The following is an 18395-nucleotide window of genomic DNA, read 5'->3' on the forward strand; positions in this document are numbered from 1 at the left end:
TACTGTCCTAACTCCCTCTTCTTTGTGGGGTGTGGGAGGTTAATGTGCCTGTGAGACGAGAGGGCATGAGCGAGGTGCACGATGTGGGCGTCGGGCAGCTACACTGGCCGTCTCTGGACGAGGGTCATCTGCTTTTGGACCGCGGCTGACCGCAGGTAACACACCGTAGATAAGGGGGTGGGAGGGGGCTACTGTATTCACAGAGCAGACCGTGGGGCTCTTCCACCGAGGATCTGCAGACTGGAAGGGACACTTGCTTTGGTCCTGGCCAGAGACGGAGGGCTGACTTAAGTAGCCTGCTGTGGTCCCTCCACACTCCTACAATACAGACCATGAAAGACAGGAACAAGAAGCTCGTGTCTTTGGCTGCCCGTATGCGTGGTGCACTCTGCCTTCTGACTGGGACGTGACTTGGTGCCTACACGGTCTTGTGTCTGGCAGTGGAGAGGGGAAAAAGATTTGCTCCCAATATGTATGACTTGGGGACCTTGGGGGACAGGTACAGGTGCCCATGCCACCAGGACTCAGTACACCACCAGACCACCACTTGGGTAACTGCAGAAGCCTGAAGATCTAGAGGGGAACTTGAAGGGTGCATCCGACTGGCCAGGAGGAAAATACCACAGAAGAGGGGAGCCCCTGCTCTCTGGAGCCACTTCCCATCATCATCCGACAGGCCAGTGCTGGCTATTCCTGCTTCTTTCCGGAACATTCCCTGGGCTTTTGCAGCCGACTCCCACGGGCTGTATAACTAGGCTCTGGCTTTCTGGTTTCTGTTTCGGGTGAGCAATCGGGAGATGCCAGTAGTCCCGGAGGGAGGACGGGAAGGGGTGGGGACATTTCTCTTCCTACTCCCTCCCTCCAGGGTCAGAGCTCACCTTGGGGTCCCCCCCAGCACTGTCACTGGCCCCTGGGGGCATCAGCGTCCCTGGAAAGTCCCCGAGCCCGACCTACTCCTTCATAAATCCCTCTCGGACCATCATGGAGGAGGCTGTTTGCTGACCCAGCTGGCGGCTCCAAGTTCTCTGCCTTGACCGGGGTCAGATGGACTTCTCACCTCGGACAGCACGTCTCAAGGCCTGGCCCCACTCAGAATCGAGGCGCACTAGGCCGCTTGGGCAGGTCTGGCTGGAGCGCAGGCTAGCTACCGTCCGGTCCCCTGGCTCGGCTGCCCCAGAATCACACCCCATTCATCTCCTCTGACCTAAGCCACTAACTGTGGGCATCGAGAGTCCTAGCCTCCAGCTATCTCTTCTGCAACACCTCCCTCCCCCGCCCCCTTTGGAAAATCTGCTAAGGTAGAAGGGGAATGACAGCCATCGGCTAGACTGTGACCAGGCCTGGCAGCCATCTTCCTGGAACACGGTGGGCTCTGGAAGGCTGCCAGTGCAGCACTGGGCTGACCTTTCTGCAGCTCTCCCTGGAGACAGACCCCTTCCTCCCAACAAAAGAAGTCCACGCGATGCCCTTGGCAGGACTCCTGTCCCATGGGTGTGTGGCTCCCAGCCAGGGCCCGAGGACAGGACTCCTGTCTTTACAAGCCCAGGCCCTTCTCAGCCCCTTCTGCTCTGTGCCTTGCAGAGTGGACGGGCTGCCTCTCTCTGCAGACGTCAAATCCACCTGAGCACAGACAACGGCAACCTGCGCCCGGCCATCTGCGCCCCCAGTGCCTGGAGCAAGTGTGACCTAAGATGGCCAAGAACGACCACGTGTGCCTGGGAGCATGGGACCGAGTGACAGGAACGGGAGCACCGGGCCCTGGCTGGCACCGCTGGGGGCTTGGCTCCTTCTCTTTGTGGGGGTGGCTCAAAAACATGGGGCCTATGCTTCCGGGAGGAGGTCCTATACACTTTGTACGTATGCTCTGTGTCTCTCTGGGCAGCCCCTGAGCTCTGAGGGGCAGAACCTTTCCATCCCTGACTTTCAGCACTCACAATCCCGGAAGGAAGCTCTAAGCATGTCCTGCCAGCACGCGGGAGCTGATATCTAGAATGAATGGGGCTCTTGGCACGGGACTGGGGGGCCCCACTCGGCACCTTGATCCTTTGCAAGTGGGGAACCCGGGGATCTGAGGACAAGTTTCTCAGAGAGACAGCCAGGGCCTTGATTCTCTTCCCTCTTCTGCGTTCATCCACACAATTCCATCCAGCTCAACTCGACGTCCCCGGAGGACCCACCATGAGCTAACACTCCAGTGGGGGACACACAGGTGAGGCACCCCTTCTGACCGCTGGAGAAATAAAGGAACCAATGCCAGGTCACCGATGGTCAGGAGCGACCAGGCAAAGAGACATGGCCTGCTAATGGCCTTGGGCTCCAAGGGGGGGGCCCGTGGCGGGGCCCGGATGCCTTCCAGCTTTGTGACGGATGGGGCACCTCTCTGGGTTTCCCCTTTCTCACTGTGAAGTGGGGGCACCCTGACCTCCTGCGGCTGCTGAAGAATGAGTAAGACCACGACGATTCGTTTCCCCCAGTGCCCAGCACACGGTGAGGGTCTGAGTCCTGATCCCGTTTTGCCGTTGGTGGTAGAGCTTTTCAAAAAGTTATGAGTGGTGCCCCTGGAGGGGAGGGAGTCGCCCAGCTCTGAAGGGCGGGTCGGTTTTCCCGGCTTACAGGGACTGACTGCCTGGTGTGAGGGAAAGACTCTGGAAAATGACCTTCACCCAGGGGCAGAGGCCTGGAGGGAGGGACGGGAGGGAGCAGAGGGGTAGCTCTCGGCGCTGCTTACCCCCTGGAGATGAATGAAGGGTGCCCCCTGCTAAGCTGAGAGGGGCTTGTCCCGACCCTGACTTCTCAGCCCATAATGTGTTGGCTGAGCCCGACTCCCTGCTTTGAAATGCAAGGCTCGGGATTCCAACACGCTTTCACCCCTGGGCTCTAACCACGGGAACGAGGCAGAGCCCTGCGAATGAGGCACAGGCATGAGGGTCTGCACCTCATGTACCTGCCTAAACAGGAAAGTGGGGCTCAACCCCTATTCCGGAGTTGGCTTGCCGTTAACCTGTCTGGAGACGAAGAAGAGCATCCAAGAGCCAGGCAGCAGCCTTGACCCTGGGGGCCCGGCCCTTTCTGACCCCTGCTGTTGCCCTTTCTGTGGTGCCATGTGCCGAGGCCCAGGCCTGGCCCTTCACCTTCACGGCTGCCTCAGGGAGGTGGTATTAATTCCGACGTGCGGATGGACGAGTAACCTGGGGTTCAGGGGATATGAAGCCCCTTGTCTGCATCCACGGCCTCCTCATTTCCACGGGGCAATGGCCCCTTCGGACCCTGCTGCGCTCCCACAGGCCCCACGGAGACTGTGCTCTACTCCCTTCTTCCACTCAAGCAAACGTGTGCTGAGTGCACATCGCGGATAATCTGACGGCGATCATCGTCTATAGAGCAGGTGAGATGGCTCAGCCCTGCGTGGGCTGCACCGGGCACCCAGCACTGCGCCGGGCACCCCCGCCCTGAGGAGCCCCGTCGGGCTCCCTCACGGTCCACCCTCCCCAGCACCAGGCTGGTTTCAGCAGAGTCTGCAAGGTGACAGCATGGGTGCGGCCGGGCCCGATGGGGGTCCCCGACAAAACCCTCAGCAGCAGCCCCACCCTGGGGCGGGGAGGGTGGGGCGCGGGTCCACGGCCCTCCCACCCCCCTTCCCCAGCACGGTGCCGAAGCGAGTCGTGGGGAGGGACACATTAACTGGTGCGCCCCCACAATTAAAGCCGTGGTTGTTTACCACGGTGAGAACAGCTCTGCCTGCCAACACCAGCCGCCATCACGTCTCCCTACTGCCGGCTCCCCCCAAGTGTTTATTTAAGCCAACACATTGCTCTGCTAATTGGATAACATTCCATGTGAAAATAGACCTTTTAAAACAACAGCAGCGGCGGCAAATAAAAACAGCGGCAACTGCAAAAGTACAAAGGCGCGGCGGGCTCGGGAAGGGAGAAATTAAAGGCACATGCATGGGAAAAAAATTAATATTCTGGTTTCCGGGCTGCGAGTCCACTCTTCCCATCCTTTTCTCCCCCGGGACCAGCCTGCTCCGGGCAAAGAGAGAGGAGGGGGTTGCTGCGGAAGAGAACCCCAGAGGCTACCAGGGGCCCTCTCCGAGGCCAGGCTGCTGTCAGGCTCGGGGGACTGGAAGCTGACATGCATGCTGGTGGGGCTGATATTGGGGTGCTCGCCCCTTCTCTGGGGGTGGGGAGCTCCTTTCAGCGTGGGTGTGCTCCCAAGAGATGCTCTGCCCTCCAGCCCCACCGGAATGTCTCTAACTGGCAAGTCCTCTCTGCTGTGCGCTGGAGAGAGGAGGGGCTGGCACTCAGCGTAAGTGACATGAATGCGGAGGGCGGGCCCTGGATACACGGGCTTCGGCATCTGGTCAGCACTCGGGCTGGCTCTGCCCCGTCCTGGCTGCATGATCCCGGGGCCAGTGACTTGACCCTCTTTGAGCCCCAGTGTCCTCAGGTGTCAAATGCCACCCACCACCAACTTCCTGGAGTCCTAGGAGGATGGAGAGTGACAAATGTGAATGCCTAGCACCCCCCTGCCAAAGACAGGCTTTGAGAAGTTGACGGTTTAGATCAATGCCAAGACGTTACCCTTCTGGAAACATCAGGGTGGCTCCTGGGACAGGGAGAGAGCATGCATGGGAGCCAGACTCAGGCCACCCAGGGAAGACCATTTGGAATGGTTCGAGTCCTTGACTTCAGTCTTCCTTCGTCAGCTTCCGTCCCTCCCACTCCCCTCCACCTTGAGGGGGAAGTTCTTTGAGAAACATCAGCTCGTCACCCTGGAGTTTTAGGGAACACGGGCACTTCCAGAAGGACTGACGCTTACTGCCCCAGATACCGAGGGCCGACAAGCGTCCTAGGATGGGACAATGTGCCAGGTTGCTGACCTTGTGATGAGAGGGATGGGTCTCCTGCGTAGCACCTCGGCCCCGGAGCCTGGCTGGAAGCCAGGCCCCCACAGCCTGGGCTTCTGGTTGGTTCATGGGGATCGATCCATGGAATTCGGTCCACGGGGATCAGTCCACAGAGCTCCGCAGCAGCTACACAGATGGAGCTCGGTGGCCGTGCAGAAGGAGTGATGCAAACTTCCCACCCCGTTCCCGGGGCTGCTGCAGGCTGGGGCAAGACGATGCGGTGTGGTGTACAACACGTGTGTGCATGTCACATACAAAGCCGGCACGGTTGGCCGCGGGAGCCTCTGGCTATTGTCATCAGTTGCCTGGTTACCCAGAGCTCTGCCACCACAGCCTCTGTGGAGCCTCGTGCTAGGATTCTTTCCAGTTTGGGGGTGTGTGCTTGACCCAGAGAAGCCTGACGGATGACAAAGTCCCTGATCACATGCGGGGTGGGACACAGTGTCATGCAGAAAGGTCAGAGGACTCAGTGCTGGGCACAGGGGCGGCACAGACAGGGGCGTGTTGGGGCCCCAGGAGACAGTGGTGCTGAGGGGGTGCCTCTAGGGACCGACCAGGCCTAATTCTCTCCTCTGCCGGGTGGCGAATGGGCTGGTTGGTGCTGGGGAAGGAGCACTGGACTGGGAGCCGACTCAGCTGGATTCGGACCCCAGCCCCACCCAGAAACCATCAGTTCCTCAGTTGCTTTCCAGACTCCTCACTATGCAGTCCGCTGTTCATGACCCGTCCTACCTCCCCCCGCCCTGCTCCGATCTGAGCACTGCCCAAGCCGCTAGGGGGAGGCGCCAATGCCGGGTTCAAGGGTTGGTGATGCCAAGAGTGACGACCTCTATCTCCACAAGGGCGTCCAGCCAGGCAACAGGAGTGAACCCATGGGAGGGATTTGTGTGGGTCAGGGATCAGTGGAGCCCTGGAAAGGCTTCTGAAGGAGGTCTCCTTCCTCAAGGGCTTCCGAAGGAGGAAAGCCACATGGGAGAAGCGCACTGGGGGAACTGGGGTCAGGCAGGCAGGTTCCCTTAGCATTCCCACAAATTCCTTCTGCAGAAGTAGACCGAGATCTTGGGGCGTTCTGCGCAGTTGAGGTCTCCTTATGGCCTTGCGCTCCCTCTTCAGCCTCACGCCCACCCTCGCGTTGGCTCGACCCGCACTGTGGTCGGAATTCTATTCACCAGAGTGCAGCACGCACGCCTCTCTGGGTCAGCGGCAGACGCTAAACACGCCACTCAGAAAACAATAAAGTTCTTCAGACAGACACAGAGAAGGAGAGGGAGAAGCAGCTTCCCCGGGAGGCAAAAAGAGCAAAAGGCTATCTGCAGGGAAGACACGCTCACTCCCAGTGGGTTCACACCTCGGGAAGGGCCGGCTCGTAGGGTGGCAGCCGTAGGGGAGAGCTGCTGTGGGGGGACGCGAGGGCCACAAGTGGCCCCAGAGCCTGGCTGGCCGCCTGTCAGAGCCAAGGGGCGGGAGGAGCCAATCCCGGAGGGGCTGGGGGTCGAGTCCTTCCCGGCCTCCCCTGCCCTTTCCCCCCCGGGGGCCCAGAATGGGGGGGGGGGAAGGGGTGGGGGGGGGAGGAGCCACTTGCACGAATCCCCAGGGCTGGGCTGGTGGGCCTTGGGAAATAGCTTCTGCAGCCCAGCTCTGGTGACAAGAGCTGCCCAGCCGGGCACTTGCCCTGCCCCATCTACCTGAGGGGCCCCTTCTGTCCCAGGGATCCCGGAGGACACAGCTGCCCTGACCACATCCCGGCGATGTGGCACACGGAATGGGAGGCCGGGAGCCCTTGCCCCGCCTGACCCTCCAGCCCCAAGAGCCATGTCCGTTCTGACAGCAGCCTCTGCCCCAGAGAGAGGTCGCTGTGTGGAAGACGACTGCCTTCCAGCTACGGGGCTCAGACACCTCTTCTCTCCGCTTTGTCCCATCCCTCCTCCTTCTTAGATCGGCGCCCTCGACACCACCTTCCTCATTGTTGCAGCTAACAGACGGAGCTCCCAGGGCCAGCGCCATCCTAAGAATACTACCCCATCCAAACCTCACGACAACTCGATGAGGAAAACCCTATCACCCTCTCGCAAGGGGGGAAACTGAGGCCCACAGAACGTAAGGCACGTGCCCCAGGTCACATGACAGGTAGTGGCGGGGCTGGGATTCCAACTCAGGAGGCCGGCTTCCGAGTCTGTGCTGTAACGAGCTCCCTAGGAAGATGCAGCTCTTGGAGGCGGGGAGTAGATTCTCCCCTGCTCACGATCTCACACAGGACCCCCGATACCAGATAGGCGACAACAACAGCTTGGCACCCTCACTGTCCAGCCCCTCAGAAGCCTCGAGCTCGATGGAAGGCCAGGGAGAAAACACCGCCCTGGGCTTCCCTCCCCTCTGGCTGGGATGAAGGCACAGCGGCCATCAAGGCAGCAGGGCTAGAGGTCACGGCGAGGCAACGACTTTCTGGGCTCCAGCACAGCATGCCAGGGTCTCACGCATGCCGTCTGCCCACACCCTGCGAGGCTGGGACCTGGTTCCTACTGCCGTCTTACAGCTGAGGAACCTGGGGTGTGGGGCAGGCTCGGGAGGCCAAGCCGCCGATGGGAAAGCGCTCTGGATGGCTGCCCTCCGCGACTGCCCTCTGAGCCAACACGGGTCCCCCAACGCAGGTCCCTGCTGACGGGAACTGAGGCCAGGCAGGGCCTGTTGCGCACGGGGGTGCTGCCCCTGCTGCCATGGACAGGAGGCAAGGGAAAGGCTGCCAGCTGAGAAGAAAGGGGAGCAGATGTCCGGACAAATGCGGCCACGTGTCAACAAAACAGGCACTTGAGTTCAAGACGCCGAGACAAAGGTGGCTGGCAAGGCTCCCCGAGGTCCCAGGAGTGCCCTCTGTGCCTGTGCGTGTTCCCAGGGCCCACAAAGGCTGCAGCTGCGTCCCTGAGATGTCACCTTTGGCTCCACCCACCGGGCCTCTGGTGACAGCAGCTCGCTAAAGGCCAACGGGTGATTCTAACCAACACCCCTGTTTTCCTAAAGGACACCTCATGAGATGAGGAGGGGATCCCGCCTGTCACTTCACCGTACTCTTGAGGAAAGAGGAGGCCAGTAGAGGGGAAAGGCACAGGCTCCTGAGGGAGCCCCCAGACATAGCTGGACCCTGATCACACCGCCTCTGCTCCCACATCCCACATCTGCTGCTGGGCTGGGCCCCGCACCCACAAGAGCGACCCCCACTCCCCAACCCAGCCCCATGCTGCCCCGTGCCCCAATCCGAGAGGCCACCTTGCTTCCAAAGTGAAAGATTCTGCCTCCAAGGAGCCTGGAAAATTCTGTACCCGTGCTTATACACATGCCTGGGATGACCTCACCTATAACCGGCACCACCGAGAGGCCCTGGCCACAAGTGGGAAGCCGAGGGGAAACACATGGGGGTCCCTGCGGACATGTCTCCATTCCCAAGTGCTGGTCCCCGGCCCCTGCCACGCTACATGGCCTCTCCCATGCTATCTGCCTCCGGGCGCTCATGACCAGGGAGCTCTGTCTGAGCTGGGGAGGCCCGGGAAACCCACTGGCCTCCCTACTTTGTATCCCCAGTTTCCTGAGGATGTCACGTTGGGGAGGGACAGAGGGTAGGGGACACAGAACTAACCCTTCCTCCAAGTACAAAACCCAGGGCCTTTTTTCCCGAGAGAGTTGCACAAATTAGCAGGGTCAGGGAACAAGCAGGAGAACCACACGGGGCAGTGACAAGCCCTCATCCGTTAAGAGGTTTAGCTGCTTCTCCTACTAAGGGCCCCGAACAGAAGGGGGGGTGGGCAGGGAAGGGCTCCGTCTCACCTTTGCATCCTGCTTCGTGAGGAAGTCCACGAAGCCGAACCCCCTGTGTGTCCCCGTCCCGGTCATCTTCTTTGGCAAGCGGACGGTCTTCAGCTCCCCGAAGGTGCTAGAAACAAAAGGCAAAATGCAGCAGCTTAAGAATGGAGGCCTGCAAAGGGGCTGGGGTATGTGTGGGAGGATAGGACCCACTCTCACATATGTATCCTTTCTGGTTAGAAGTATGTGAGGGGGCATATGCGCGTGTATACACACACGCACGCACATGCACTTGCGCGCACCGTACAACAGGGTTGCCTCCCCACTGGCCAGCACATGCTCGGGGCCATGACTGTCCTCCTCTCCCCTTTCAGATCCCGGCCATCACGCTGAGCAGGGAGGGATGATCGGGTTGGAGATGCTGGTGGAGAATGTTTGGTTCCTCTCTGACAGGATGGCACACTTGGCCTCCCCTTGCCTGTGGGGCTATCTGGCAGGGGCCGGGGGTGGGGGGGGGGGTGCAGCCCTGCACACGCGTGGCCAGGGCACAGGGCTGCTCGTGGGCACGAGCCTGGGATCTGGACGCCAAGTCAGCGGGGTCTCCTGACCCGAATCTGCCTGCATGGCTGAGCCTGTGTGGAGCGAGCAGGACGAGTCTCTGCTCCCGGTCCCGGTGCCCGGGATGTTTCTCCAGTGCTCCGTGCTGGAAAGACACACAGCTACTCCCTCTAAACCCCACGTCCCCTCCCTCTGGGCTATAGTTTCGATATCTGCGACGCCCAAGTCAGGCAAAGCTCTGGAGGAGAAGACGGCTTGGATCCCCACAGCAGGGATCAAACAGGTAAACACCGCTTGGACCACCCCTGCCCTCTCCCGCACCCTCTCCTCCCAGATCAACGTTCGAGAAATGCCCGGACAAAAGGATCACAGGCCCCTCTGGCTCTCCTGTCTCGCTCCCCCCACCCAACCCTATCCCGATGTCCATTTATCAAATATATATGCACAAATTGCTGCGGGTAAATATTTAATGTGCGCGGGATCTGAAGAGGTGTTATTCTATTTGAAAAGCTGTGCGCACTTGCGGGTGGCTGGGCACACGGCGCACACGCTCAGCGGCCGAGGATGCTTCGGGGCCAAAGACCGATTGGGTAAAAACACAGTAAAGGCCGTAAGCTCTCGTGAAATGATATAAGCTAAATCCGAGGTGCGAACCCGGAGCCCCGCCAGCATGACCAGGCATCTGCCAGCCCAATTTCCGAAGGCAGGATGGTGTGTAAATGCGGCATTATGATTCCTCAAAATGAATCCGCACGTCTCTCCTCCGAGCTCCCCCAGCCGCTCCCCCCAGGCTAGCGAGGAGGCTGGCCTCCTGGGGAGGGGAGGGGCCGGAGGGGGTAGGCCTCGGAGCCCTGTCAGTCTTCCTGGCCTGGCTGAGGCTCTGGCTCCTTCGGAGGAGGGGGCGTGAGGGGGCGCGGCTGGGGGCCCGGAGGCTGGGCAGGTGGGGACAAGCAAGAAGGTGAGGTGGGAGGGCCGGAGGAGTCGAGCCTGCAAAGCCTGCTTTATTCTGCCACCTAAAGGCCAAAGCGTGCCATGACAGGCACTGCCTCTCCGTCCAGGGAGGGCAGCGGCCAGAGGAATTTCCATGTAGGCTCCTTCAGGTAAACGGTCCATTGGCTCCGAGATTTTCAGAAAAGAGAGATGTGGGGACCGCAGGGATGTTGCGTCTGATGGCCACGAGGACCCAACGATGACAGCACTCAGACTCAGCAGGTAAGAGAAGGCCTCAGCCAGCACCTCCCACGTATCCAGGCCATGCCAGGGGCCCTGCAGACAAGGGTGCGACGACCCTGCCCCAGGCTCCTGCAAGCCTTGGCTTCACCACTGCTTACTCCAAGCAGCCTTTGCTCACCGCCACCCCCCTGGCTGGCCTGAATGGCCCCCCCACAGTCAGGGGTCACCGCGCTTCTCCACTAGGGCCCTGCGGTGTGGACGCGGATGCGCTCTCCACCACCCCGAGGCGGGTGCTCAGTTCTGCAACTGCAGAAACCACATCTACTTTGCTTTTAAGGGGATCCGCAGCCAGGAGCCCGCTGCCCGGCCTGGAGGTGATGCCTGGTGGCATTTTTGGACTGAACAGACAAGCCCACGGCAGCCCCGGGCCGCAGACACAACCACTGGTATGTTACCACCCACACCCCAAGGGCTGTGCTGAGGGGGACATGGCATGGGCCACGGGGTACGTACAAATAGCACACGTGTTCCTTAGTAGTCCTGCCACCCCCATTTCACGGATGGGGAGACTGAGCTCAGGGAGCAGCGGTTCTGGCTAGCAAGGGGCAGGCTGAGGACATGAGCCAGAGCTTTCTTTCCCCTGAAGTGGTTCGTGGTCCTTCTGTTACCTAGATGCGGTCTGGCCACCTTCTGGACTGGGGGTCTCTTTTGGAGGCGTAAAGGCGGAGCGGGGTGGCTGGAGTGGCCTGCGTGGACTCCAAGGGATCCAGTGACTTAGTCAACACCCCACGGCAAGAGAGGGAGACTGAATCCCAGTTCCTTCCGCTCCCGCCATGTGTGAACCGGTGGCCTCTGCCCGCAGGGATTTCAGTCCTGTCCCTTGATGGTCCCGATGGCCTCTGCCCTGATTTCCTCGTAGCCCCATCTAATTTGTGGTGAGTTAGCCGATGTGAGTGTGTACGTGACAGAGCGGGGCGGAGGGGAGATGGCTGAGGTGCACTCTTCCCTCCGCAGCACACCACGAGCTGCGGATGCTCTGTGCATGGCAAGCAGCTCAGGGTCCGGAGAAAGGCAAGGAAAATAATTAAAAGGTAGAGAGAAAAGCTGACGAGGAGAGGCTGAAGGTGGTGTGTTCACATGGCCCGGAGACGAGGCATCTCAGAGCTCTGTGGGGGGGTGGTCCACAGCAGAGAGGGGCCCTGCAGCCACGAGGGACCAAGCGCACAGCTCCGGGGCTCCCGTCCCGGGCAGCTGGGGGGCCCTGGGGAGGTCGCAGCCCCCGTCTGCATGGCACAGAACACGGCTTCAGAAATCCCGTTATTCTTCAAGGGGACCTGGGAGACGGTCCCGATGAGCATGTTTCCTCCTTTCCTCTAAGAACAGCATGAGAGAGAGCCAGACCTTGAGGGGCAGCTGCAAGATTAGGGTCAGATCTTCGAAGGCGCTTCCTGATGTCTGGGAAGCCCTGAGATGAACGGGCGAGGCTTCGAGACACCACAACCGCTGCCGTGGCCCCAGCCACCGATGACCCGGTGCCCGGGGCAGGGGGGTGCTCGGCCTTTTTTAAACACACCGTTTCCAGGTGTAACTGCCTGGATTCCCCAGGGGAGAGAAACCAGAGGCTGGAGCGGCCAGGCGACCAGGCTTCGTCCCCTGGCCACGCGCTTTCTCCCGGCTGCCCCTTCCCCGGCCCGAGAACAATGCTGGGAAGGCGGCCGGCTCCAGACGCTTGTGTGACTGTGTGGGATAATATAAGGCTGGTACTAATGATCTCAGCGCAATACCGAAAGCGAATTAAAAAGCAAAAGCAAAAAAAAAAAAAAAAAAGGTTGCGGGGGAAAAATCGATGAAGTACCTTTAGCTCCTTGGAGATAAGCGATATATAAATACCAGCCATTACTAAGGTTCTTATCTGACAGGAAGGTCCACAGAGCCATTTTTAAGAGCGGCTTTTGAAGGAAGTTCTGCATGTACCCTCGTCTCCGGGGAGCAGAGGCCGCCACCAGGGGGAGGCCGGGCAGGGCCGCCAGGGACCAGAGAGGGAGGGAAGTCAAGGGGCACCCAGGAGCTCCCCCGCCACCCAGCCCAGACCCCACCGCTAAGGGAAGGAGCCGCGTGCGCTCCCCACTGTGTAGATAATAGAAACCACAAAATAGCAATTACTGTATCAGAAGCTGTGAATAAAGAGGACATACCGGGCTTTTAAACATGGCCCTCCTTCCCTCCCCCACCACGCTCACACTTCATAACAAACTCACACCTCACTTTTCCAATTACTTCATTCACCTTGGGTTCACCAATTACTTCCCCACGCCGCAGCCCCACCCCCTCTGCCGCACCCACAGCGCAGGATTGCCGGCACACCGGTGGGCTTTCCACTACTGGAGTTTGTTGTCACGTTTCTAATTTCTTCCGAGACATGTAGGGGTGGGAGGGAGCGAGGGGAGGGAGAGATGGGAGGGGGTGTGAGGTGTTGAGTGAGGCGAGCCAATTATGCCCAGCCCTCGTAAACAGGTCTGGGCATGCAAATCAGGTCTGCACTACAGGCCTGAACACAGACACAATACGTGTGTGTGCGCGCGCACGCGTCTGTGCCGTGGGTGCATGTGGGGGTCTCCTCCCTCCGTGCTCACTGCGAACCCCCCAACTGGACTCCAGCCCTGGCTGGGGTTTTTGGCTATGCTCCTGAAAAGGGATGAATCCTCCTCTCGCTCCCCTCCTTGTCCGAAGTGATGGGATCAGGAGAAAGGAGCAAGGGGAGAGGTGAGCGGGAGGCGGAGAGGACCCTCCAGAGATGCAGAACTTGACGGTCGTGCCGCTGCTCTGGTGCCTGGGTTCTGGGGCCTAATGAGCTGACTGTCAGGCTGGCCTGCCCCTCTGACCTGTATGCTGACACCAAGTGGGGGTCAGGCACACCTTGAAGAGCCTCGGCCCCTCTGCTCCCAGGACCTAAGTCCTTATCACTCTCCTCTTTGGATCTGCCAGAGGAACCCGCAGCCCAGCAGAAGTGCCGAGTCACGTGGGGAAGTTTGTTGGCATGACCTCTCTTCCACCTGCGCTCAAGGCACTGCCGAGGGGGGATAAAAATACCAGCTGTCACCCAAGGGACCCAGAGTCACACAACAGCATGGTCTCGACAAGATAAAGGGGTGGTTTGTGGTAAGAATAAACCCCAGGCTTCTTTCCCTTCCTTCTGGAGGTAAGAAAAAAGGGCTAAATCTCTTGGCAAAACAAGGCTTTCAAATACACCCCCACCACCAGCACCAATTTTCCGATTTACCAGCATATCCACCCGTCCCCCTGGGACTTCCGGGCTGTGGGCCCCCCAGCACGTGAAGCATCTGCTGGACACGATCTCCCAATGGCCTTAGGAGGTGGGCATCGCCACTCCTGTTCTGTCAGTGCGGAAGAACGAGTCTCAGAAGTCATGGGATTTCTCCAAGGTCACTCAGCAAGTCCTTATGTACCACAGGGGTGGAGCGTCCTGTCCAAGGTCCCACAAGTGGCAGTGAGCTGGGGGGGGGTCCGAGCAGGTGGCTTGTCCCCTTGTGCCTCTGATCACTCAGCGTTTACAAGCAGCATTTTACAAGCCCTGTCTTGTGCAGCAACAACCAGCCCGACATTCCCTGTGTACCAGGTGCCGGGAGGGAGGCAACTGCGGGTTAGACATCAACGTTGTTCTCAGGGGACACTCGCCTGATGGGCAGGCAGGGTACCCTCCCATCCTGCAGACACAAAAGGACTCTGCAATCAAACTTCTTATCTCGGCCGACTAGGGGCCACAGCTCAGGGCTCCGGATCTCTCCCCTCCATGCCCACCATCCTACAGAAGGGTCTCCCCGTGAACGTGCGGATCCACCAGTGATTCCTACTAGGGGAGTAAACGTTGCAGGGGGGCAGCTGCTCTGCCTGGTGTCTCGTCTTGTGGCCTTCCTAACAGTCCCCATGTGGATAAGGGCCCTAGCTGAGGCTCGGAGAGACACAAACTCGTTCCCCTATTGTCTATGATAGGTGATTTCTGCAGTACACAGAGGCTTGGGCACAGGGCCCAACACCCCAACCTCCCACTTTTGCAATGTGTCCAAAACCAAAGCCTTCGATCAAGGCAGGCTTGTCCAACCCTCTGATCTCACACAGGGGGAAAGAAGTTAATTGAACACCACGGGCTTTCCTCCTGGTCCCAAAACCACTGAACTTATGCCTACCTCAGGACCTTTGACCCCACTCTTCTCATGACCTGGACCTCTCCTTATCTCGATGTGCCCACCATCAACTCCTTACTGTCATTTGATCTCAGCTCAAATGCCCCTTTCCGAAGAGGCCACTCCATTCAATGTTGTTCCCTACCTCACGGGCTACTCTGTCACATCTGAGCACTGTCAGAAATGACCTGTTTACTTGTCTTTCCCCTCTCTGTTCTAGAAACAGAAAAAACACTCCAAGACGGCTGGCTTCTTAGTCCCTGTTGTGTCTGCAGAGTCCAGACCTGTGCCTAGCACGCACTCTCACGTTCACTCTGTCATGCGTTTGGCCTTCAGCGTCCTACCCCAGGGCCAGGTCCCTATCTTGAGCAAGCACTGGCTACTGGGGTCACGCGGTCACGTCTGGGGGCAGAACACACAGTCCTTCTGTCCTGAGGATGCGTCTTCACGTACCACAGGTGATTACAGGAGTGTGTGGCCCTCGGGGGAACTGCTCCTTCCAAGGCACCCACGTGCGTCCCCTCGATTACAGTGCATACACTGCAGCAAACACGGGGCTGGCTCCAGGATTTACCAGCGGTCTAGGAACGGGCCAGTGAGCTTCAGAATCGAGCCCCGCTGGGTCAGGGAAGACACATCTCTGGAGGTTCCCTCTAGACAGCCTCGGCCAAGGTGCAGATGCGAGCAGGGAGCCTGGCCATGGCTGGCCTGCCGCAGCCGTTATCTCCTCCCCAAAAAGAAGGCTAAGCTGGGGAGCATGTGTACCCCGTGGACCGGAGCCTCGCTGGGCACTGGCTCTCAGAGACGTTTAACCGAGACTGATTTGGGCATGCAGTTTCTTCCTCTTTTGTTCTCTCTCTCGCTCGCTCTCTTTTTAAAGGGTGGCTTTTAGACCGAACTTTTCCAGTTACTCACCACTCATCGTGGTGAGAGCCGGATGTGGAAAGGTTACCTCGTCTCCATCAGAGCAATCCTCCCTTTCACTCTGGCCTCTTGGAGGCTGAAAAATGGCCCGGTTTCCAAGAAAGTGAGAAAGGAAGCGTGGAGGACAGCATTTAGCTTTTCTCAATAGCCTTTCATGGGGTCCTTTCCAGGCAAGCATGACCCTCTCGTTTTCGAGATGAGGACTCCTGGGGACGAGCAGTTAAATGGTATCTCTGAGTCAGAGTCGGGGCCTGCGTTCCAGGCAGGGCCCACACTTTCTCTTGAGAGGCTCCTGCAAGGAGGGCATGTGGCCCCGAGGAATGGAAGCTTCTGGCCTGACTCTGCCTTCACCAGCTGGGTGACCCTGGTGGAGTCGTTTCCAGGCTGGACTGAAGGAGGAGAGCGACATGCAGGCACACGCAAGGGGAGTGGGAACCTGCTCTAGGTTCAGAATCCCTGCTCCACCAGAAGGGGGCAGGGACCACTCAGCCCCAGTCTGGAAGGCCAGCTGGATGTCTGGGTCCAGAACTGACAGCTCTTTTCTTCTAAACCGTCCTACTGTCCAGATACTTTTGCGAAATGCAATTTCTAAATATCGGTAACAAAGTCAAAACATTTTAGACACTATGTCACCAAGCGCAACACACACAGCCTGTGGGCGGCCTGTCCGTCACCTGCACACCTGAGTTCCCGTTCTGCTGTGGTTCCAGAGATCAGAAAGGCTGCTCTACTTCCAAAGTGATGAAATTTCCTCCCCTCCTTGTTAGCCAGGACTGGGCCTCTTCCGGTGGCCGGCAGTCCAGCGGCCCCTTGCTGGCTTGGGTTCACACAATGTGGCTCCGGCGGCTGGGGGCGGGTCTAAGTTCCGGGAAACAGAGAGGGTCTTCCCAGTGCACTTTGTTGCTCTCCAGCGTCTACTCCAGGCATGGACCACTTGTGGCGACACATTCACCAAAGGAATCATTGCCCCCCCCCGCAACCCGCATCCTCCAGGACCCAGACCGAGATTTGAGGCGTGGAAGCAATTTGAATGTGCCTCGTCATTCAGCTGCCACGGGTCCCTCATTCTTGGGCAACTATTTCCTGAGTGTGTCCTGAGTGCAGACGCTGAACTCCGTGCTGGGAAAGAACAGACACACTCTGGAAGGCCTGTGCTCTTAACCAGTGGGGGTCCATCTGTGCACGGCTGAAGGATTTGAGAAGCCACTGAAGGCTGGATACTGTCTGCTGAACCTGAGCATTGTCCTTAAGCAGAAGATGTCATCAAAATAGTTCTAAGATCAAAGGTGACCAACTCTTTAAAAACAGTAGTTTCCAAGTTTGTCCTGAAAGATGTTAAGGGGTATTTTGTGTAACAAGTCTTCTGGAATTAAGAAAATTTGAGAGCTAGCTGGTTAAACACAGTTCAGCAAGCTTCTCTGCTGCAGACCTTGTCAGTGCTTTTAAGGTATTAGGTGCATGGAAGGTGGATCTGGAAGGGTGAGGGAGAAGAAAGAGTACTTCTCAAATTCATCTGGCCATTGAACCTTCCTAACCCCAAACAAGAAAACCTATTAGTATCTCTCGGGACACAACTGTGGAATACAATTTGGGAGAAGGAAGGTCAGGCAATGATCAGGGAAGGCTGGAGCGCACACACTGAGGCAAAGCTTCTACCTCGCCCGGAGCTCTGAAAGTGGGGAGCTGCCGCAGAGGTCTAGTTTTGACCATGAGGGGCCAAGTCCCAGCATCACTGAAAGAACGGAAGTGTGGGGTCAGACATGGGTTCCGATCCCAGCTCTACACGTGATGTCACCTTCCCCAGGCTCAGCTCTTCACCTGAGAAATGACGGTCCCACCCTACGAGGCTGCTGGATCCAGGATTCCTGGTGTATGACGGGAATGAAGAAATGGAAGCTCTAGACAAGGGTGCTCACGACCATTAAAAGGATCTGCGCTGGTGCCAGGCGAGGGACAGCTTCCAAGCCCTTATGGGGTTTCAGGCTGAAGCTGAGAAAGAGCAGGCTGGGCCAGGCAGGCCCCTCCCAGTGGACCCCCAGGAGTTCTCAGCCAAGAGCTGAGAGCCAGATGTGATCTTGTGATTCTTGGTGCCTGGAAAAAAAAACAGCAGCTCTCCATCTTACCCACATGACCCACCAGTTTTACAAGATAATTGGAAGAAACTATCCCCAGGGAGGCATCCCTCAGCCAGACCCAGGCAGCCCTGTTTTCCCTCGGGCCGAGCTAGCCCACTGGAACAGCTCGTGTTCCTTCTTCCTTTTGCAAGGAGAGGATCAGGACGCCACCCCTGGCCTGGGGCGCACATTCTGGTCAGCTCCACGCCTCTGCTGGGGTGAGTTCATGAAATCCACAGAGGACGCGCTCCCCCACTTTCTCCCCCTCTGGTCTTCAGCTGCCTCAAGTACAGCTAATCCCATTACAAGAAAATAAAGTGGATAATTCAGGCTAATGAAATCGTTACAAGAATGCGGCCAGCCGGAGGTGGACATTCGGAACCAATTTCACACCCTTTGGTGTCATTACCCTCAGTACAGGAAATGTTGGAGCGGAGGAAGGAAAAAAAAATTAAAAAGGAGAAAAAAAAGAAAACCCAGCCTCTTTCTTGTTGGCTTAAATCTGGTTAAAGAACGGATCTGCCTGTCTCTTGCTCAGTGTTATTATCTCTGCCGAGTGCGCTATCTCCACGGTAACACCAGAAAATATCAAAGTGGGTGGAGAAACTCTGGAAGTCGCCCGCGCGCTAGAACCCAAAGAGCCCTCCACACCTTCCCCTCTGCCCAAACCTGCCGCTGCTCCAGCAGGGACCGCTGAGGGATGAACCCCCGGGCCCCGAGCCA

The 18395-nt window shown here is 58.4% G+C and overlaps 1 protein-coding gene across 1 annotated transcript in view; it reads right to left on the reverse strand.

The window, feature by feature from the left end:
• Nucleotides 1–18395, reverse strand: part of LOC111156417 (RNA binding motif protein 19) — a 118022-nt gene that overhangs the window by 25550 nt on the left and 74077 nt on the right. Inside the window, exon 22 of the mRNA XM_022517298.1 lies at nucleotides 8726–8831. Within this exon, the coding sequence (XP_022373006.1) occupies nucleotides 8726–8831 (106 nt within the window). The remainder of the gene's footprint in view (nucleotides 1–8725; nucleotides 8832–18395) is intronic.

The sequence above is a fragment of the Enhydra lutris genome, unplaced genomic scaffold, assembly GCF_002288905.1.
Source record: "Enhydra lutris kenyoni isolate GAN:26980312 unplaced genomic scaffold, ASM228890v2 scaffoldscaffold46, whole genome shotgun sequence".
In the NCBI taxonomy this organism is placed as follows: domain Eukaryota; kingdom Metazoa; phylum Chordata; class Mammalia; order Carnivora; family Mustelidae; genus Enhydra; species Enhydra lutris.